The 22,782-nt window shown below is 49.3% G+C and overlaps 1 protein-coding gene across 2 annotated transcripts in view; it reads right to left on the bottom strand.

Annotated features, from left to right (window-relative positions):
• Positions 1-357: 357 nt before the first annotated feature.
• Positions 358-22,782, bottom strand: part of SLCO4A1 (solute carrier organic anion transporter family member 4A1) — a 30,996-nt gene continuing 8,571 nt past the window's right edge. For both annotated transcript variants that reach the window (XM_026092920.2, XM_064521610.1), the window contains exons 2-12: positions 15,627-16,618; positions 14,448-14,538; positions 13,030-13,151; positions 11,855-11,966; positions 7,705-7,859; positions 6,852-7,047; positions 6,049-6,211; positions 5,449-5,615; positions 5,002-5,066; positions 4,125-4,273; positions 358-3,081 (exon numbers count right to left, since the gene is read on the bottom strand). In XM_026092920.2, the coding sequence (XP_025948705.2) occupies positions 2,932-3,081; positions 4,125-4,273; positions 5,002-5,066; positions 5,449-5,615; positions 6,049-6,211; positions 6,852-7,047; positions 7,705-7,859; positions 11,855-11,966; positions 13,030-13,151; positions 14,448-14,538; positions 15,627-16,446 (2,190 nt within the window). In that variant the 5' untranslated portion in view covers positions 16,447-16,618 and the 3' untranslated portion in view covers positions 358-2,931. The remainder of the gene's footprint in view (positions 3,082-4,124; positions 4,274-5,001; positions 5,067-5,448; positions 5,616-6,048; positions 6,212-6,851; positions 7,048-7,704; positions 7,860-11,854; positions 11,967-13,029; positions 13,152-14,447; positions 14,539-15,626; positions 16,619-22,782) is intronic.

Here is a 22,782-nt window from a genome sequence, read left to right as displayed (position 1 = left end):
GTCCTTCTCCTTCTCGGGAGGAGAGGACAGCCAGCAGAAGACACAAACCCACGGCGTATCGAGCAGCACCTGCAGTCCGGCGAGCACGATGGTGCTGCTTGGAACTTCCTATCCCAGAGACGCTTTATTTAACACCTCGATTTAAACACAGACCTAAATCCAAACTCGCCTCGTGGGATGGGCTCTCAGACCCTCGTTGGCCCAGCTCAGGCACCGGTACAAGGTGGCAACAAGGGAAAAGCCTCGAGGACCCTCTACGCCGGGTCCAGCTTGGTCTGCAGTGACCGTGGCTGGGAAGGTCTCCAGCTGCCGGGGACCTCAGAGCGAGGGACAGCTAACGAAAGACACGCACAAAAGCACCTGTGAAATACTGGTTATATTTCTATTCTTTTTATAGCAATATAATACTTTATACAAGATTGGGAAACATACTTTCAAATAGTTCTTTTTTTTTTTAATTACCTGTACACCTACATAACATGTTTATGGAATAAGAACACATTTTTGCTACTTCATTAAGCCCAAGACCTTTCAGTCCCACATCGACATAATAAGCCGCCAGAACCCTGCGAGGTTTTCTTTTGCTCTTGAAACACACATTCAGATAAAGCTCATTTTATAAACACTAGAATTGCATTGCAATATCCATTTATATATATATATATATATATGTATATATTAAAAAAGAAACAAAACAACACAGCTTCTACCTTTCATAAATACATCATACATAAAATATGTTCCCAAAATACATTCATGCATTTCCCCCTTCTGAAGATCCCTGCTCATAGCCGAAGTGTCCGTAAGCTGCGAAGGGCGATCGCTGGGACAGGGCAGGAGGGATGCGCTCCTGGCTGCACGTGGCTACGAAACCGGGTGGTTATGAAAATCTTTTGGCATTTCTGTACTGCTGGGGTTAATTCCTGCCTACGAGCCCTTGGGAAAAGCAGCTCCCAGTGTCCCCCGTGGCCACCTGCCCGTCCCCTTCCCGGCCACCTCCGGGGAGAGGCTGCTCAGAGGTGCACGTGCTCCAAAGCATGCGCTTTTGTGCCCAAAACCATACTCAGAGGTTTGCAATATAGCAAAAAGCGTGAGCCTGGTGCTGTGGCCACCCTTGCCCCCTCCCTCCACATGGCACCGGCTGCTGATGCTCAAGCAGACCAAGCCCCCCTCCACCTCACCGTTAACGCTCCCAGGTCTCGTAGCAGTGACCATGTCACCAGAGACACCAAAGTCCTTCCAGCGCTAGACGACGGTTGGCAAATCTGGACTTTTGAAAGAGCAAGCTAGCTCCCGGGCTTTGGCTGAAGAGGATCTGCGAATGGAAGAGGTTTGCGCTCTTTAAAGCCACTCAGGGGATGAAGATCGACCTCAGCCTCGTCCACACCCCCAGCACCGCATTCCCCGTTTGCAAGGGGAGAGGCTCAACCCCGAGCAGGCTTTGCCTTCACTCGGAGCGGATTTGGTCCTTTGATAACGAACTAAAACCAGCTTCCCATCCTGCGTCTGCTTATGAAAACATAAATATACAAAATATCTACAGAGTAATTCTAAATAGCACCTGGCACAAAATCAGTGCCAGTTATGCAGCTCAGCACTGTGCGACCTGCCCCGCGAGCTGCTTTCATGCAGTGCAGGATTCCCGGGTCGGCCCCAGCCTTCCCACGGGCCGTCGCCTGCCCCCGGAGCTGTACCTGGATTTTTTGTCTGTGCAAATATCGGCAGACTAAGCAGTAAACTGGCCTGATTGGGGATGTATAGGGAAGTCTGGAACCCAGACGTGCGCCTGTCAGACACCGAAATCCTGTTCTTTACCCCTTAGAAACGACACGTGTTCAATATTGCAAGTGCACATTCGAAGGCCATTTGGAGAACACTGCGCTCTCTGTTTGCAAACAACGGGCCGGTTACAGTCCAGCACCCACTTCACACAACAAGGTCTGTCATTATGGCAAGCTTTCCCTTAAAGCCAGAAGTCTACAGAAAACAATGAAATTCATTCTGTTTTTTCACATATACTCCAAAACAACGTCTTTACAGAGCAAACAAAGAGAAGCTTTGCATAGATCCGTATCTTAGGTGTTCCTGCACCCCACAGCAAAGCATCCAAGGAATAACAGCAAGAAATAAGTTCAAGTTTTGTACAGTACATTACGAAAGGCCTTTAAACAACACAACAAAAATGAAGTGTCACCACGCCGTAAATCCTGCAAGTGAAACCAGGCAGGGAAAGTACAGCATCTGACAGCACTCAGGGGTTGCTACCTGTAGTGTACTGATGAATTTGCTAGACAAATCCCGTCTTAAACCTATCTCCCATTGCACCGTAATATGAGCTCTCACAATTAGATGCTGAACAGAAGAGTTCAGCACAGCCAGAGCACACTGGCGCGGAGGGCAAGCGATGCTGGATGCGTCACGGGGAGAAAGAAGACACCGTCTGGGCTGCCTGCTTTGCGTACAGTAGTCTAAGGGCCAGCTGTCCTCTTTGCAATGCAGATTGCAGGACAGCAGGTCTCTTTTCAGGCCTAAGCAGCCTCAGCGCAAGCTTTGCTACACTTGGCTTTATAATGGAGATATTAGTGACCAGATCCTCTGGTGGCTTAAGCCACACGCACTCCATTGGAGTTACTGGTGCCTGCTTCCACTAGTGGAGGATGTGGTCCTTGCTTGTTACAGACATGGAATAAAGCTATAGTAGCCCTTTCTTTAAATAAAATTAAATAACTGCATATGGCATCAGCGCACAACTTTAAATGTGCTTCTGCTGTTAAGAAAATAGCAAGCACACCAGTGGTTAATTAAATTATCCTTCTCGAGCTAAAAAAGCAGTAATATTACTATTAATTAAAAAATCCTAGGAACTGAATAATGTCTTCTCATAGTATTTTGGAGACCGAGAGAGAGACAGTCACTTGCACATTTATAGTGCTATTCATCCTCTTCAGTCTGGAGCGAAGGTTTGTTTTCCTGGAGGTCACAGTTGCCATTTTCAGACGTGCCCGAGCTTGCCGGAGCGGATTCTGCTGGCGGTGGTTTGTAAAGTAAACAGGAGACCATAAAGAAGGCGGTTCCCAGCACCTGCAGCCACAAAGAAACCCGTTAGCGCTTCAGCCCAGCATCCTCCTTGCACTCCCCAAACTGGGCCCAGTCCTCAGCTGGTGCAACCCAGCAAAGCAACTGCAGCTCCAGCACGACGTCCGACCGCGCGGTGCCCTCGAGCACCCCGAGCCGCCGGCGCGAGGGGAGACCCCAGCGCTCGGCCCCAGGACAAGCCAAGCAGTTGCCAGGGATGGAAATCAGAGGTCTCCAAATTTGCGAGGACAGGTCTGGCATTTTTGGCACCAGCGGGCAATTCCGAATCAAGGGTGTGAATTTGTCCAGGGGCAGCTGCTCACTTTTGGGATGAGGTTTGCAGACGAGTTTTTGGGGAGGAGATGAGAGTGAAGGCTAAGCTGGGGAGCAGGGCCAGATATGGCAAAAATCCGACGTTATTGGGCTCCACAGCAGTGAGACATTGAGCACCTGTCAGGCTGTTCAGGCACAGATAAACACCTGGAGCACAGTGCGCTGCGGACCAACACCACCAGAGCTATTTTTTCAAAGGATTTTGAAAGCCTCTTTATCACAGCAACTGCTAAAGCCTACTCTGTAAGCCAAGTGCTTGTTTGGGAGCAGTTAAAATGATGCTTTTGAGCTAATAAATATGAAACACGCAGCTAAGCTCTCATATTTTCTAGCAGTGATTGGGAAATGGTTATTTACAGCTTGCCCACAACGACCTCTCTCACTCTCACTAACACACAGCAGTCATGTATTTAACTCCGTTTCCAGCAAAAGTCACTTTAGTAATTGTTAGAAGAGGAGATTTTTCATATGCTGCAACAAAAACTGTAAGCCTAGAAAATAATGAGTGTGTAAGAGAATGATGGTGCCTGAAGCACCATAACATGGCAAGAAGCAAATGGAGCTTTGCCTTTAGCAAGAACATTTCCTGAATTACAGTATAATTTGTGTTACGGGCAGATCCACATAACACAGTTCTCCCAAATCCTCTCCCACTGCAAAATGCTGCCTCCTACAGTACTGTTCATTTTATCAGAAAAGGAAACAGTCGGCATCACCTTGTAGACGAGTCCAGCAATCAGGGTGTATCGGCTCATGGCTGAGTTCTGGTAAACATAGCAGGAACCTTGCTCGCCGCACTGGTCCTGCCAAAGCAGGCACGATTTATCAATCATCGACCCAAAGGCGATGGGGCCGGGAATGCCTCCTGCGGGGAGGGAGAAGGGACCTTCAGGTTACACAGCATCTCTCTGCCAGCCTTGCATAGTGCACTGGGCTCTGCTGCTGCTGGGACTCAGCAAACAACCTGCAACCTGTAGGGCTGCGATTTCCCAAGGAGCCCATAGCAAAACGGCACCCAAAACACACCGAGTTTTAAGAACACACAGTCCGGTGAATCCTTCACCCATCCTGGCCTACAGGTTGCACAAGGGTTAAAGACATACACACAGGGCCTTCAGCACCTCTACTCCTTTTGTTCTTAAAATACGGGCACGTTGCCAGGACCTCCATTGCCTTTACCCTTTCTGAGATGTGTTAAAAATTCTTCCTTTTCATCTGAACAGCCAGCTGGGTGGTTAGAGACTCTTCCTTCCAAAGATGACCGAAGGAAGAGACCAACCAAAAGGAGCTTTTAGTCTCTAAAAGCACCTAAACATCTGCATCCTCTACCTGCTCGACCTTTCTGTTATGTTGCCCCAGAGCTGTGTGAGCTGTTTGCTATGTTCAGCTCTCTGCTCCACTTTGCAAACTGTATGCAAAGGTAATTACCCTTTTGTGAGCGCACAGGCAAGAGAACAGATCCTCCTTTCAACATCGTATGTTTTATCCCCCTCCTTTACAACCCTACAGCTTTCTTCTTAGATAACAGCGTCAGATGTGCTCCACCAAACCAACAGCCCGTATCTAGGCACACAAATTCCCTTTGTACTCTACCTAGAGTTCGTACTACGATCCACTGGATCCCGAGCGCGAACGACCTCTGCCTGTCGGGGACGCACCTAGGGAACAAAAAAAAGGGATCGTTGGAAAACACTGCGGGGCTGCCAGCACCTCCGTCCACGCACCAGCACCACGCTCAGCTCCGACAGCCTCGTCCGCAGCCGGGGCCTCCTTCCCCTTTGGAGACGGAGGTTCACCCCGGGCAACGTCCGCCTCCTCCACCGCGAGTGGGGAGCACATCTGGGTGCCCGACGGCTAACCGCTTCGCCGCGAGCGCAGAGGACAGAGCTGCAAATGCTCGTATTTGCCTTCCCAGCTAGGCTGCAAGAGGTTGTTTTCATCCCCTGCTCCGCATGGCTACAGCCAGCGAGATAAGACGGAGATGGGGATTTTTGGGGTTTCCTGCGGCACCGGCACACGAAGCCACGATCCCGTGCTTACCGCAGAGTTGCTGTCAGAGCGGGAATACTGCTTAGGAAGGTGAAGAGGATCACAACGAACATGAAGAAGAGGAGCAGGGGCCTTTTTGCGCAAGAGGAGGTGCATTTCCCCGCCTCCGCCTCGCCGGGGCGGTGGCTTTCGGCAATGCAGCTGCACTCGCTGTAGACCTGGGGAACGAACACTCACGGTCAGTTTGTCAGGGAGAGCCCAGCGATGGTCACAGCTGGGCTGGAAACACAAAAATTCAGGGAGGGTGGAAACCCATTGATTTTGCTACTGAAGCAGAGAGAACCAGAAATCAGGCCGCATTCCTGACACACCTCTGTTTTCAGCCAAGGTTATTAAATAAGAGAAATGGACTTTACCGGGCGGCCCTTGGGTGTCACCGCTGCCTCCCCAGTACCCGACCCCAGGGGACCTTCTACCCTCCTCCCAGGTGGTGCCTGGCTCTCGGGTACGCCCCACCTTCCCTGAGCCACCTCTGCCTTTTCCGCAGGCTCAAAGTGATGCTCAGATCTGTGCAGGCGTTTGCAGACCAGCCAAAACACTCTACAGAGCCCGTGCCGATGCCTTGCTCATGCACGGCACTTGCAGACGTACCTTCTTGCCACTCCTGAGGTTTCTGGACGCTTTGCACCCTGCGTGGCAGGGAGAGTAGTACATGACGCCGTCGCGCCCGCAGACGGGGCTGTAGGTCTGCCGCAGGCAGCCGCACTCGGCGTTGCACGCTGCCGACAGGTTGAGGCGGCCTCCCGGCAAAGCGCTGCAGAAACACGGCGGCGGTCAGGCCTCAAACCACTTTTTCCAGGAGGAAACGGGGGAGAACCAGAGGAGAAGGGGGGACGATCGGAGATGCTAACGCCGAGCCACCCCAGGGAGCACGGCCCAGGCAGAACACCAGGCTGGGGAAGGGTTTCATTCATCTCCCCTGATTTTAAACGTGAAACAAGAATCGTGTCCTGGAAGTGCCCGTTTCCCGCAGCTACAAAGGGAATTTAGAAGACCAGCTCGTAGGGAGACGTCTCCATTTGGACAGGAGATTCCCACTTGTAGTCTAAACCAGTGACCTATGCTATCTTCATAGCCACTGGAGACAGCCGGGGACCTCGTGAGGGCACCTGAACAGCAGTGTCCATCATGCTCTGGCGGTGCTGGTATTTCCCGGACTATAGAAGGAGCCTGTTCCATAAATGCAGATTAACTGCATAAATTTGGACATCTGTATTTTGGGGACATGGCTCTCACCCTCAGTTTCTGCCTGCGAGACTGACCATGCAGTCACACTGGACATTATCTTCTATCACCCACATGCTAACCCATGAATAAAATTAGTACCGCACATTTGGAGTTATCCTTATTTTCTGACCATGGTCACATAGTACAAGACATAGGATTATTATTACCTTCCCTCGTACATCTGGGTTACTCCTGCCATAGGCATGTTAGGGCAGTGAATAAAAAAGATGAAAATAGCCAGCAGACTTGACACTGTGCAAAGTAAACACAATTTGATGATTCCTGAGCAGCGGAGTTTAAATTTATTCACAAGAAATCCTCCCAGGAATGTGCCTCCCCCTCCGGCCGGCACAACAAGATAACCTGAAAAAAGAAAAACCCACAAACAAGTTTAGAAATGCCAGCAAGGAGCTTCTGTGCATCTGCACATGTTAACTGCAGGGTTTCTGCAATGACAGTAACTCTTTGGCTGCTTTTTGGTGGGAGTTCAGTGGATTTTGCTACAAAGAAAGCAACGATAGCTGATCCTCTGTAGCAGCTCAGATAACAGGCCATGAACTTGATAAGGCAACACTTTCTACCCAGAGCTCTAAAACCTGGCTGTTTAAGGAGCATATCATCAATAGCAGCGTTTACTAGACCCCACCGAGCCCAGATCCAACGTGCCTGTGACAGGTAAATACGCTCCACAGTTCAGACTGTCCTCGTTAGAGGCTATTGGTAACGATTCCTGGTAATGCATAAGGAGGAATAGACTACGAGCTGTTTTGCCTTCTTTTGGAGGGTTGCACATGGCTAGAGGCAATGTGTTTCTTGCTAGTGCCAGTAGGCACAGCTCTGAAAATGCACTTGGTACAGATGTGCTGGTGGGAAATGATCCTGAATAGCTAATCGCTGAAAACGACAACCTGCCCCTGAATGAGCTGCAAGGTGCGTTTGCTTCCACTCGAAACGGGTGACCGCGCTCTTGTGTTTGCAGGCAAAAGGTACAGGAACAGTGCAGAGAACTGGTTTCCTTACCAAAAAAAGTAGCAGCTTCAGAGGCACTTAAACTAAACTGAGACTCGAGGAACTTGGGTCCAAATGTGGACATGCCAGCAATGAGGGTGGCTTCGGTGGCTCCCGCTAAGCAGAGGAAGATGAAGGTGGGGTTCTTCAAAAGGAGCAGGACTGACCTGGCAAGGACAAATATACAGGAATTGAATCTCTGTGGCACATTTTGATTTCAAGTCTGTCCCCAAGACCAGGGAACAAAGTTTCTCTTCATGTTTATGTACGCATGTTACTCATGCGTGCCCAGGTACTCCTGAGAGTAACAACCTCTTTTAACCACAGGTGTTTTGCAGCTCATGGGAAATGCCAAGCAAACCTTTCCATATGGAAGAAGCATCTTCAAGATACCTTATATCCCACTGGAAAACAGAAAGCGATCTTTCTCCCACAACCTAGGCCCAGTTTTACTTTAAGATTAATGTGTAAATTGAGCAAATGTTTTCTTTTTGACCCACTGGGTTTAAGAGAGAGACATAGATATTCCTGAAAAATTGCCATGTATCATTTATATGCAGAAAGATGACTCAGAAATGATTCCATTTCCGAGACACAGAAACCCCCTCAGGCGGGCGGGATGGTCTCAATTATCTTCCACTCTCTCGGATATTGGACTAAGAGGGTTTTCACTGTTTTGCAGGGATTGTTTTGTAACTAGCTTGAAATTCTGCCACATAACTTTCCCTAAGTTTCGCACGAGCACGCCAAGCATTGCAACAAAACATCCTGCATCAAAAATGGGAACAACGCGGCTCGCTCTGCAGCGATGGCAGCAACGGGGATGCAGCGGGCTGCTCGTGGCCTTGGAAGCCAGAACCACCTCACAGTTACCGCTTTGGGAGAAACGGGGAATGGGAGAAAAGCTACCGCAGGACACACGAGTGTGAGACGTGCTGAGGCGCAGCATCAGATACACCAGGATTTTAGGGATTTGTGCAATGTTACTCATGTGAAGTGGACAAGTTCATTACAGCAAAAGGGATAAAGAAGTTGAAAGACACAAATACCACACATTCTTACACCTCGATATCAGCAGGCTTTATAATAACCACTGTCCAGCTGTTAGGATTAGTTCCATTTACGAAACAGTTCTCCAGGACCAACCTTTTCAACTGTGCTTTACTTGCAAGCATAAAGCCTAACCTCTTAGCTAGAAAACGCATTTTCTGGAACTCTTGGCTGATGCCTAACTTGTACAAATGCTTCCACCTTTTCACAATTCAAGAGAAAAGGGGGGAGTTACTTCATGGCGTTAGGTGTGATTTTGAGTCCGTTGGCCAAAGGTTATGGGCTAGACTTGCAGGTAGGAAAACACGGAGGAACTCCTTCCAGCACTAGGATTAAGGACTGCCTCATTTCATCTATTGTTTGCAGACTGTAGGTGTAGCTGTGAGTTACTGCTGCATATAAATGGTTAACAAAGTCAACACAGATCTTTTCGTTGCTATCAGCAGGATTTTAATCATACCCAGAAATTGCCTAACTCTTCTGAAGTCTTGACTGTGCTCCATCCTTGCAGCCCAAGGGACTGCGGGAAGCTCAGCACTGCCAAGAGAGGGATCCTGCTACGTAGAAAAGTCTGCTCCTGCAAGTCATTACTCACGCGGGTACACAGGGGTGCTCTTCACTCATGCAATGGTCCTCACAAATATAGCTAGGACAAAGCTCTGCCGTCCTGCCTTGGCACAGCTATATGTGCACTCCGTTCAAACCCCTCCGCTCGGACATCCGGGGATATTTCATATAAGCGACCAGACTGGAGCATGCAATAAATAAAAAGTATGCAGATAGAAACAGATAAATGAAAATGCTATTTTATCAGGCCCTTTCAACCCAAGAATTAAGACTGAAGTCTCTTCAGAGCAGAGGCTTAAGCTGTATGGGCTGCTTTCCTGTAAATTCCTGCTATTTGGGAGCGCTGTAAACACAGCAATTCATTAAGCAATGCCCGCTCTCTTAGAGAGGACCTGACAGCATGGAGCAGTATTTTATTCCATCATTATTTCTGATTATCTTCTGTGGGACTCTTAATTCTGTAACGTGAGAAAACATGTAGCATCTGATCCCTTATTAAAAGAAAAGCGACGGAGTCCTTAGTCCTGGTTCTCCGCACGGGTTCACACAAACACAAGTGCTGTGCTCGCATATGCGATCTCTTCTTTAATGCAAGTTTCTAGAACAGCATCCCTTTAAGGCACTTCCCTTTGATTAATCAAAACCGGGAAACACAGAAGTCTGTTGGGTTTGCGTTTTCAAAAGAGGAAACATTTCTGAGGTTTTAAAACAACAAAAACCGCATTATGATCTGGACTGATCCGACTTGTTGGTTTGATGTAAATGGAGTTGCCCACCTTTAGGTGCTCGTTGCACAGGAACGATGCTTTGGGATGCTCCCCAAGGATGAGTTAACTCTGCACCTTTCGCTCAGATGCATCCACCAAGAATCAATGAGAGCTTTGTTCAAGTGAGGCAAGGAAAGTATAAAGCACTGCGTTTCAGCCATTTTAGCTACCCTGTTTGTGTTGGTTTTAGTTATAACATTATTTAAATGCAGGTTTTGAATTTAATTTCCGTGTAGAGAATAAGTTGTGACCTCTGAAAATGGCACCCAGTCAAGAATGCCATTTAATAACAATATTGAAATGTGTTCAATGTAATATCCTTCATAAAACTGCTTTAACCCCTGGTAAACTGCCTATACAATCTGCAACTTCAAACTATTCCTTACTATGACAGAAGCTGCTTTGGCACAATACAGATTGACTAGTGCTGAAAAATACTCTTCTGAGCACTTGCTTCAGTCCTCCTTTGCCAGAACAAAAGCAAATATCCCACCTAAAGTTCAAAAATAATTGCTGGCAGCTGCATAAGATTTGATAATGTTTAATGTTTGCGTTGTGCAGCTGTCACACAGAGACGCAAGTTCTTCCCTTAAGAATAGTCCTGGCAGAGGTACAGAAAGAAGAAATCCCCTTACTGATGGCCAATTTGCCTTGCAAAAGGAAATGATACCCAGGTGACACAAAGTCTCTCTCCATACCCACATCTTACACATTCAGTTAACACCAGGCTGTAAACAGAGAAGCATCTCCCCATTCTCCATGTAAATACTACTCACCAAAAAAAAAAAAAAAAACAAATAAACAAACAAAAAAATCATAAAAGACTTCAAAGATCCATGGCAAGTGTTCCCAGGTTAAAAGACTGCATTTTAGTTTGGTCCCTTGCTTGCTCCTACCCAATGCTCCAGGACTCCTTTAAGCCGCTTCCTACTACGCTGACTTTGGCGCAGGCGTGCTTGCATGCGCCGCACAGTCACGCAGCGACCCTGTGATCAAGCGCGCTGCTCTATCACTGCTTTGCAGGAGAGGTGAGAAGAAAAAAAAACATAAAAGGTGCCTGGAAGATGGAAAGGCAAAAAGGAAGCCAAGAATAAAACAGAAAGGGAACCAAAAGCTGCAGTCAAGGATATCTTGCTTCCTGAATTTGAAATGTTGGTAAGACTCATTTTCATCTTCTCTCCCCCTCTTTTCTCATTAAAAGGACAAAACAGAGATCTAAGATGAGACAAAAATAAGAGGGAAGAAAGAAAAGCTCAGAGGAGACAGAGAAGAAGAGACATCGGACAACACCCAACTGTGCCAGGTGAGGCCAGACACGAGCAGACAGGAAGAAATAATGTCACTGAGGAGAGAGAATTAAATGGCAATGTCTGCACACATAATATCACTTAGAGTTTGGCACTAAGCCACACTCTGTAAAACCTAGCATGTTGCATATGACTGTCGGTGATTCTTCTTCATGGGGGGAAAAGAGCTTCTGAAAACGCTAGACAAGACTGCCTGTTGTTCCCTCTCCATCCAGAATTTCCATTTAAGCCACTTTGCCCAGTTTTGAGCTGCGAACTGGTGAATGCCATTTATTCAAAACAAGCTGAAAGCCTCTGGCAGCTGATGAGATCAGGCTCTTCACAAACTCCTTTGCAGGAAAGTGTAATCGTTATATTTGCAGATGGGCAAATATTTTAACTAGAATTGTAGAAAGCAAGCTGAATTTGGGCCCATTCCTCTTGATTACGGGGAGAGTTCCCCGAACGCCACGCATGGGATGGTTTGCTCACCGAGGCAGATCTTTGACTGTTTTGCCAAAGTCAGGATCTGATGCTTTTTTGTGGCTCCCGTCCTTCAGCTGATGGGCCTCCGACACCCTCATGACAGTATAGCGCTGGGATCCTGAAAACCAGAGGCAGAAACGCGTGAAGAGCACGTGAGATACAAGATGCGGATGCTGTGCAAGTGGTGGATTCACAGGGGGAAAATGCAACACAACATCCCCTGCCAGCCCGCCCAACTCAGCCTCTCGGTGACTGCTCAGCAGCATTTCCTTGCCAGAGAGGGACTGTTTTTTCCAACAGATGCTTTCCTCCAGGCATTCCCATGCCTGCATTCCCTCTCTTTCCCAGCAATCGGCAAGGAGTGCCCGATACCCTGCCCGTGACACCTAATGCCCATAGGAGATCTCTGTGCTCCACACCAGCCTGGTCTCGAGGAAGTCTCCCCTCCCTCTGCAATCCCTATGATGAGTGGGACAAGGCAGCAGCAGAGCGGGGAATCAGGTCGCTGGAAAGCTGAAGGTGGGAGATCAGTGCACGATTTACACTTTAAAACACCAGAACCTCCTTCTCCGCCTGTCGCTTCCTCCCCCTTTGCCCTGTGTCCAACACACGAGTTGGGCGCATCACCAAACGGAAGAAGGGAGGGAGGCGGGAGCGAAGCCGATGCGCTGCACATCTGCCGACGCCAGCAAACACGGCGTTTGTGCGAGCGGGCAGCGAATGACAACAAAAGGCCAAAGCAGAGAGGCCGAAGGAAGCGGAGGCATCACAGTGGCAGATGCGAGACCAAAGCTGCGCAAGAAGGGCCAAGCCCACAGGGAAAATGAACCCTGCTCCTCCTCCTTATTTGCACAAGCGCATACGGCACGCGAGCCTGAATGGGAGCACAAGGACACGGGGGGCATCGGCAGAAGGCAAATCTCGAGCAAACAGGGACGCGCTGTTCTGCCCCGGGGTAATTAAGTTCTGGTGGCAGATCCCTCTTCCCACGCCAGTGTAAAGGAGCTGATTTGCAAGGTCTTATTTACAGCCTCATCAGATCCAACTGCCCAGAGCGACCCGGCAGCTGACGGCTGCTCAACCGCAGCAGCCTGAACTGGCCAAAAGCGCAGGGGCGACATGAAGTGCTGCGAAAACCCAGCCCTCTTCCCCCGCGACGCCGCGTTTCACGGCGGGCGTACCTGGGAGGCGGTGGGGGTAACCCAGGATGGGGATGGAGATGAGGAGGGAGGCCGCTCCTGCCCCGAGGAAGCCGATCCACCAGGCCCCCACCCAGAGCGTGTTTTCCGGGGTGATGTCGATCCTGCAAGAAACACAACAAGAGAAGGACACAAGGGAGAAAGGCGGCGGTTTGAGACAGCAGGAGAGCGCGACTCTCCTCCCGCTAACGCTGGCAGAGGTCGGAGGAGCGCGGGGGAGGCAGCGAAGGAGGCCTAGCACTGGCGTGGGGCTTCGACGTTCCCGCGAGCGTGGGGACACCGAAACCCCCTCCCGGCTGCCACATGGGAAGAGTTGCTTCTTGCAACTAAGCCCCGAGATGGGCCTCCAGTTCAGAGGGACCTGTGGTTCCCTTCGCGTATGAACAGAGGCGAAGGACCGGTGCGCTGCTCCGCCACGCGTGCAGCTCCCGGGGGAGAAGTGAGGCCTGCCGGGCCGACGGGGCTCTCTGCGCAAGGCAGCCCCGGCCCCGTGCCACGTCCGACCCCTTCCACGTGCCCGCCCCAGCAGACCTCCGGCATCAGCGGCTTCGCCATAGCACGGCCGGGGCACGGGGAACCGAGGCCAAGACCCAGCTCCACAGAGATAAGTCTGGATTTCAGCGGGATGCTGAGCGTCGGGCTGTTTAGGCGTTTTGCCTGAGTAACACCAAAGGGAGGTGGCAGAAAAAAGTTTCCTAGCAGAAACCTAAAGCTCCCGAAATTGAGACTGACACACTAGCCATCACTGCCTCCGCACCCCAGCGCAGTCTGTCCTACGGGACAGCGCAAGATTTAATGACCAACTGCTCAGGAAATTACATTAGTTAACCCTCCTTTAAGCCCTAGCTTGCACATTCACCTCTTCAGATTTCACTTGTACTTTGGGGGCTGCCGTGATCGTGGTCCCATCCCAGACCCATCCTCTGGGAGAAAGCCTGGGACACCTCCCGCTCCTTCCCCCAGAAGAAGCCCCCGGAGACCCACTCCCCCTTTTCAACCCATTCGTTTGCCAAAGGGACTGCGAGGTAACAGGAGAAAACACTAAATTAAAAACCCTGCAAGGAGGGAATAAGTGTGGCTGGATCACGGCGGGGAAGACTGGCAGAGCTGGCAGCGTTGCCAAATCAGGCAACTCATTCAAAAAATTCACCTGCTGCTCACAGCCCAATTAGAGCAAGCAGGACGGCGTGAGGACCGATTCAGGCTGACAGGCCGGTGAGCAATTTTCTTGCAGCGACAGCGTCCGCGCTTCGCCCCCCCGCCGCGGCCCGCTGGCACTCTGCCGGGAGGAAGGCCGCCGGGCGCCACGGGCACGCTCGCCAGCCTCCACGTTTTTTTGACCCCCAAAGGAAACATATAGCGTAAAGGAAAAGGAACAAGATTATTTTTTAGCGACTTACTCTCTGCCAATTTCAGTATAAATATTTAGAAACATTCCTCCTACCAGATAACCCGCTGCAGGCCCAAGGATTGCAGCAGTGTAGAAAACGGCTGAAAGGGGAAAAAAAGCAAGGTTAGAGGAATGGCAGCATTTCGGGGAGGCGCCGGCAGCACCGCCCGAGACTCCAGCACAACGACAACTGCGGGGAAGGGTGACCTCGGGGACGGCCCGAGGTTAAAAACGGCCCCAAACTGGGGAACGCCGTGCCCACGCGGCTCTCCCCGCGCGGACGGGCGCAGGGCCGGCGGAGGCTGAGCACCCGCTGCGGAGTGGCAGTGGAAGGGGAGCAAAGTACGGTGTGCTAAAGCTCTGATGAGGTTTTTTCTTTTGCCCCTTTGAAAAACTCTTGAATTCAATGGAAAAACACGGTTATGTAGTTACTGTTTTGTTATTTACCGTGGATGCATGTGACCCCGCAAACACACACCGACTGCCGGCGTGGTGAGCAGAGGTGTTGTCTCACCGCCAACGGTGATAAGCAACATCTATGCTAAATGCTGCAGCACTGGGACTTAGTTTGGTTCACTGCTGTGGAAAGATCATTGACTACTTTACCTAAGTGTGCTATAAATATTTGGCAACTGTGAAATGATCAGCAAGACAGAATAGTGCAATGAACTAAGCTTATTTTTTGGTAAAGCTTCACTGTCCTTTACACTACAGCAGTCCTGAAACGTTCCCGTGAACGTCCTCCTCGTGCCGCGGTACTCACGGGGCAGCACCCCCGGGACGGCAGGCTGGCGAGAACCTCGTGGTTGCTTGCCAGAGAGAGAAGCAAACATCATGTTTTTATTTGCTGGCGCTTGAGGGCTCTCCCAGGCCGACACCTGCGCTGCAGTGGAAGGCACCTCCAGGTCTGCAGGGCGGGTTCAGCAGGACTATTTCAGCACTTGTAAAAATCATTCCTGCCTGTAAATAACTGCAAGGGGGGGAAAATAATCAAAACCTTCCAAGCAGCTGCTGCTTCTCTCTGATTTTCATCTCGTCTGTTATTTAGAACAAAAGACTTGGAATATCCCTTGTGAAATTTCTCAACGCTGCCTATTCGGTGCCAACACAGATGGACCGGCTTTCCCTCCCACCAGCAAAGCCAACAGATCCGGGCACAAGTTCTTCCACCAGAAGCTGCTCAACTTACCAATGTACACGGGGGAGTAGTTAGTCTTGACATTTTCATCGAGATAGGTCACGCCAAGAGTGTAGAGCGGAGTGGCTCCGATGCCGTGGAGGAACTGCCCGAGCATGAAGACGAACCTGTAGTTCGTGAGGCTGGAGACCGCCTCCGAGCAGGCCAGGCTCTGGTTAGAGGGGCACACGCCGACGTCCTCCGAGAAACGCACCTCGTAGCGGCCCGTGGTGAAGTGGGGCAAGGCGAAGAGCAGGGAGCCGAGGCCCATGACCAGCACGCCCCAGCCCAGCCACCGCGGCTTGTGGCCGTTCCCCCCAAAGTAGCTGACGAAGGTGAGGCAGATGCACGCCGCAATGTCGTAGGAGCTGGCGATCAGCCCGCTCTGGTAGCTGCGGAGATCAAAGCGCCGCTCGATGGAGGTGATGACCGTGTTGATGAAGCCGTTCACTGTCATCCCTTGCAAGAAGGATGCCACGCAGAGGAAAAACAGGATGCCCTTGGGTGTGTTGAAGAACTGCAGACAGCCGGGCGTGAAGGCCCCCCACCCGCACGCGAGTTCCTCCTCCTCCGCGGACACATATTTGATCCCTTCGCCGTACTGCGCTTTCTCTTCCGGGGCCGCGTCGCAGAGGGGCTTCGTGCACGAGTCCGAAGGGCTGCTCGCGCCGGAATACAAAGTGCCGTTGCTCAGCAGCGTGTCACAGGCATCCTTGGGGCTCGGCGTGTCAAAACTCAAGCCGTTCTCCACTGGAGCAGGCGGGCTGGAAAACACGAGCGCCTGAGCGAAAGGGAAGCCATTTTCTCCGCTTAAATTTTGGGGCATTTCCATGAATGGGAAAGCAGAGCCGAGCAGCAGGTTGGGTTCTGCTGGGGGCGAGGGGAGGGACTTCTCGCCGGGACGTCTTTGCAGGGCAGTGAGGACGCGGCTGCTGGGGAGCTGCAATCTTCGGCACTTAGGTCAGCAGGAAGACGGCGAACATCTGAGTGGGGAACGTTTCATTCTGCAGAGAGAAGAGGAGATGCCGTTAGCCAGCTCAGCACGAGAAGCACCCCACAGTTGTCATTCAGGCCTGAAACAAATCCCACTTCCACTCCGATTCCCTTCAAACCTGCGAACAGGCCAGCGGAACGGCGTTGAGGGCTACGCTGCCTGCTCCGAGCTGATGCCACCCAGAGCCACCACGACGAAGACCAAAAGCCAACGCACCTGGGCCGGGACAGGCGTTTGGACATAACCATGGGGTCTAGTTTCAGATAGTCTTTAGTGGGTCCACTCAAGCCCAAGAAGAGAGAGAGGCACATCTGGATGGAGCCGGATCACCTTGCCGTCTTCACTTGTCTGTCTTCACTAACTACAGAGGGAGGTTGGATGTCTAAATCAGGCTGCACACTTCTAGGTGGCTAAAATTAGATCACGTTAATCTCAGCCTTTCTGTTGAAATGGGGTTTTAAATAGAAACATCTGCTTGACAAAGCTTTGATTTCATATAAAACTGCACCAAAACCTCCGAAGCGTTGCTCCTTTTGTAGGAACTTTTTCATAAATACAGCAGCATTTCACTCATGCATTTCAGCTTCCTGCTGAGTGTTTTGGTACCTCAGTTACCACAGTACCATTAACCACAGAAAAAACAATGCCTTTAGAAACATGAAAAAAAAAATCCATTAAAGGCAGGCTCACTACCAATTGAAGCCCCTTATCATTTTTCTGTTTGTTTTAGGTCAAGGTGATTCCAGTTTGACATTGGCCCCTCACTCTGCCAGGCACAGACTTTTTACCTCTCCTCTCTCCTGTGTGAACGATGTGGAAAGCTAAAAGTTTCCCACTGTTAAAAGTCCTTTGGTCTCTCTTCCATATTATACTAATAATAGTTTATGATTATCCTGAAAAATTTCCACAGTCAGACTGATTTTATTTCAGGCCCCTAGATCTGTTTACAACTCTTCACTAAAATCCCTTCTATAACTAATTAGACTGTACATGCCATTCGAGAGCAAGCCGGGGGCACAGGCAGCTGACTCTAAACTGATCACCGATCGCGCATTGCCTTCTTGCAACCGGTTCTTGTGCTGGGCTGTCTTAGCAGCTCAGCATCCAATCACTGCCAGCAAAAAAGAGTATTTTTTGTTAAATGCAAACATGAACTATAATTTATGAAAACAGTAAAGTTCTCCCTTGAATAACGATCTTAAATATGCAACAAATGCTAGAGAAAACTGTTTATTGCAGAATATCTTCAAAGCATCCTGCATTTCCTAATCACTAGGAACTGGTGAGGAGCTGCCAATATTTATTCAAGAGGTTCCTATAAAAAATGTTCCTCTTTAGATCGCAATAGCCTCCCAAACAGGGAACAGGAAAAATGGTCATTTGTTTTCCCAGTAAAACAAGCCATGTTCTGATCACTGTAATCTGGGAAAATTGCAGCCTTTGGCAAAGAAGTTAATATGCATCTGTGTGCTGCTGGAAAAGTTTATCGACTGTGGACCACGGAGCATGCTGGCACCCATTTGTTTCTTGGTGCTGGACTGTTCTTGCCGGCACTGGGGCAGGCAGACTTAGCAGCATTTGATGCTTGAGGACCAGCAAGGTCCTACTTCCACCTGGGAAGGGCAGAGGATATACCAAATATGCAAGCATGCAACTTTAGAAAGGTACTTTTCACTTTGCAGGGTACTTTGCAGATCCACAGCTAGCCTCCTCTGGGTAACTTCTGATTTTGCTGGCTACCTACAGTGTAGGATAACCCAGAAGCACATTTACAGTTCCTAAGCCACTTCTACTCTCTTAAAAGCTATATTCTTTGGGGGCCATCAGTACAAAAATCTCCAGGCTACTGTTAACCTGTGTAAATGCAGAAACTAAGTGCAGGCTTTGAAATTTAGCTGCAGAGCCAGACTTTTGTAATGTGTTGTCATAAAAAAGATAATGCCTTAGATGCAGGGCTACAATTTTAAACTCTTTCTTCCCTCCAATGTCCTTATGACTCTTACAGCTCTAAATCTATTTTCTTAGCTTTGGATGCAATATTGGAAGCAGTAAATAAGAGTGCTGTAGCCCTCTAACTTTAATAAAGTCAAAAGTGATTATTAGATATTGGATTAGACTTTTAGGGGTGGAACTGGTCACGTTGTCCCAGTGTGAATCAAAAGGGCCTTCTGCAAGGAAGCCAAGCGATACCAGCTGCGTGCTTCCCCACGTCGCACGTCTGACGCCAGATCGGACTGGGTGTGTGAAGAAGGTTACGTAGCTGGCAGCTGATCTTGCTGTCACTGACTTCAGCAGAAAAAAGAAAAACCCACCTTGGTTGGTTGCTTAGCTTCCACCCTTGCCTCGCTGGCTTCCAGAGGGACCAACAGCTAGTACTAGTGATGCCCACCTAAAAACTGCCGCACCTCTAAAATCAGACGGGTGCATCCAGAGGATGAGCCATCCGATTTATCTTACGTATGACCGTCTTCCACAGACCCCCACGTGTCTTCGCTGACCCGGGGAAACCCAGACGCTTCAGCCTTGGTGCAGATGCCAAACACCAGGGATGAGAAAAGCCACCCCAGCAACGAGGGGCAAAGAGCATTTACCAAGCAGTTTCCAAGATTTTAACTAAAGTTTTCTTTACCTTGAAGCAGCAGGAGGTTCTGCACCCAGATCACAGCGCCGGCATCATCCTCCCCTTCCCACCCCTTAACAGAAAGGCAGGGAGCACACATTCCCAAGAAAGCAACAAATCTCCCCTCCAGGCAGCAGATGTTCCTCCCCGACACACAGAAGCCTCCTTTTCTGCCCCAAAGGACGCTCCTTGCCCTCCTCCAGCTCTATCTGGACTACCAATTTGTATCCATGTGCTCCACCAAGGAAGCCAGTTTGCTACGCATTAATGTCCACCAAGCTACTTTTTATCTCTCAGAGGGTTTCTAAACTGTAACCTACACATGCACTAGCAATATTAGCTTTCATGTGAGCCATATGCCACTTTAGAGGACAAAATATAATCTTTAGGAAAAAAACTCCAACAACTTCATGCAAATCATTCTTATTCATCTCAGCCACACATTTATTGCTTCTCGTTTATGTCTATTTTTACTGACTCAGCTGGTGATTTCTTGCTTACTTTGAACCATTCCCAATGCTATTATCTTGAAGCTACAGATTTATTCATTCTACTGTAAGATTTTATCTGAATTTTTAAAGACATACAGCTGGGTCCAGACTGTCAACATTACCAAGTCAACACAAGGAAAGCAGCCAGGCAATGAAAGCATTTGATTTGTATTTGATTAGGAAATTTGTAAAGATTCACCCCCCTAATATTAAACATTAAATCAATAGTAAAACTTAAAGCTTTTCATCAGACGATCATTTTAAAAGTCACAGGACCAATTAAAAACATTTTGCATCTCTGCTGGGGACTGCGATTAGATCAATGCTAGGAATTAGCTCATAACTGACATGCAAAATAGTCCCACTTGCTGAAGCACCCCCCACGCTCCCGTGTTTAAATCCCCTTTTTCCCAGCGAGACCGGAGGAGGCAAAGCCAAGGGCCTGGGGGGCTTCGCGGGACGGCGCAGGCGGCATGGCTTGCACCGGGCTGTCTCGGTCACTCCCCTGATGTGGGAGCGACCCTGGCCTTGCTAGACGGACACTCCGGCTTTGGGAAAAGTGCAGATCTGAGTTTCAGGCTGGCCTGTTACTCACGCAAGGGACAAATTCATCTGGGTTCGTGCTTAACTTTTCTTAGCAACACATACTGATTTTTTTTTCTGGGTAACTTGGGTTACGAGGATTATCTGTATTACTCCTGCCGCAGATGATAAACACCATACGGATAAAGTGTAATCCACTCACGGGCTTAGGAAAGAGAAAGCCTCCCAGAAGTGTGACAAATCCCCACCAGGGCTCTGTAAACAGGGTCCGTCCTTACAGTGCTGACTGAGCTAAAAGGGAGACAGAAGAATAAATGCAGCTATCGGGCTGCTCTCCGGTACGTGCAGCACTGTAGGCTGTTTCCTGGCAGGGAGAACAACTGCAACAACTGCAAACTTTATGCAGCTCGCCCTTGGACCGCGGATGTGCGAAGGCTGCACTTTTAGCTTAAAAAGCATCCCTTCAGCCCAGCTTACGGGGGCGGCTGGCAGTGCGGCAGCAGCAGCGCGCCCGGCCTGCCGCCCTTCATGAGCGAGGAGCCACACTGGGGTAAGCAAATAAAAATATATACCTCAAAAACAGATGCTGCAACTGCTGTTTCAAGGCAATATGTGCAAGCAGAGACTCCGGGTCTGGCCTCCGGGAGCTAAGCAGAGACCTGGGTTGCGCAGAAGGACTAGGACACGGCTTGGGGGAGCTGCAGCCGTCTTCCAGCGCGTGCTAGCAAAACAGTGCCGTCCTGCGCAGACGGGACGACTTTGGCCATGAGGAGCACATCTAAGGAGCGTCCCGTTGACAACGGCCACCTTTAGCGGCAGTGCTGCCGGTGCGCTGGCCGGCTTCAGGGGAAAACGCTTCCAGAAATGGAAAGAAATAGCAACATCCCAGCCTGCTCCTCACGTTAGGACGTGTTTTTACATTAGTCCCACTGGAGCCTGTACCATGGGACATAGCAGTCGAAGCTGGCTTTAAATTATCACATGGGCAAGGCCACGTTTATAATTAAATAACTTCCAAATAGGACAGCTTAGCATTCGCAAAGTCCTTTGTATGTTTTCCAAGCACTTTGCACTCGCTAGCAAATTAATGCAATAATATGCAAGAAATCAGGAAAGTGGCTTGGATAATTTTCAATTAGCTGCTGTAAAATGCTTTGAAGATAAATCTCTCCAGATTTTCTGAGCTTACTTATTTGTTCCAGCTTATCTGTGCAAATACAATTGGCTGCAGCTGCCTTAGACCATCTTTAAAAGCCTGCAGCGCCAATGCACAGGGCAGATTTAACCGGGTGACTATATTCTGCCACAGTAAAGATTACCCAGACAAAAGGTTCTTTTATAGTATAATACCTAACTCCCTCTCCCTAACACCACTCTTGCTTTAATGTCTTTTTCCTTCCCATAAATCTGATCAGTGATGGAAACGTTTCCATGCTAGCACTGCAGTGCATTCTCCAGCCGTACCTAGGGCCGCAGAGCTGGATGCGTGCCCGGCTCCCCCCGTGCACATACAACCCCCCAGGTTTCCTAACATCTTGCTCTGTGCACAGCATGTTTTTCCAGCATTTGGGTTCTATGAATGTCAATCTTCTTCCAAACCTTTTTAAAGACCTTTTACCCAAGTACTACTCCTAAATCAGCCCCGAAAGGTCAATCCTGCAGTAGTGCCAACCCACGAATGCTGCAGTTCAGCGAAGCCGGCTACCCGGGCTGGCTGGGATACTGGTGAGTCCTTCTGCTGGGCTAGGAAGCACCTTCACCACATGAGAAATCCAGGGAAGAGCAGCTTTTGGTATGCTAGCCACTTAATTTTTTGTGAGCCACATACAGCTTCAACAGATAATTGGCAAGAGGCATTTTATGTGGCGAAGTTATGGACATTCAGATTCCAAGATGGCTGGAAATTAAGTGGTTGATCATGGCTAACCTGGACATCAGATGGATGTTTTTAGCAGCAAGGATATAATTAATTTTTGTAAAAGGCTGCCAAGGATTATGGTAGCTCCATTGGCATCAAGAAATCAAGACCAAGCAAGAGGCTGGTGTCCTACATGCAAAAGTAACCGGATGAAATCCTATTGTGTGTGGTACACAGTAGCTCATGCTAGCCAGTCCTCTCCCCCCTTCAAGTCATTGAGACTAAATATCAGTATTTTAAACACATGTAGTAAGTTATTCAAAGCACCTTGGGAAGGACTCCTAAATATCCTCTTCCAAAGACCCGATCTGTTTTCATGCAGAAGATGCAGATTTGGGCACACCCTGTGTGACACAGAAACTATCAAAATGAGCGTAACACAAAAGATGACCATGAAGTGCTGTTCATTGCTGCTTCTAAGGTTGGGAGCAACAAAAATGCAATACAGAGCATCATCTTGTGTTACGCAATGCAAGGATGCTGGGTATGTTATAAATAAAATAACATAATGCTGACATCTACCATGGTTTACAGGAACTTAATTCTTTTTCATCCTGCTGGTTTGATCAGTATTAAAGTAAAACTGAAAAGGGCAAAATCCA

The sequence above is a fragment of the Dromaius novaehollandiae genome, chromosome 16 (assembly GCF_036370855.1).
Source record: "Dromaius novaehollandiae isolate bDroNov1 chromosome 16, bDroNov1.hap1, whole genome shotgun sequence".
Lineage (NCBI taxonomy): Eukaryota > Metazoa > Chordata > Aves > Casuariiformes > Dromaiidae > Dromaius > Dromaius novaehollandiae.
Note: the sequence above shows the minus strand (reverse complement) of the source record. Positions and strands in the feature narration are given on the sequence as shown.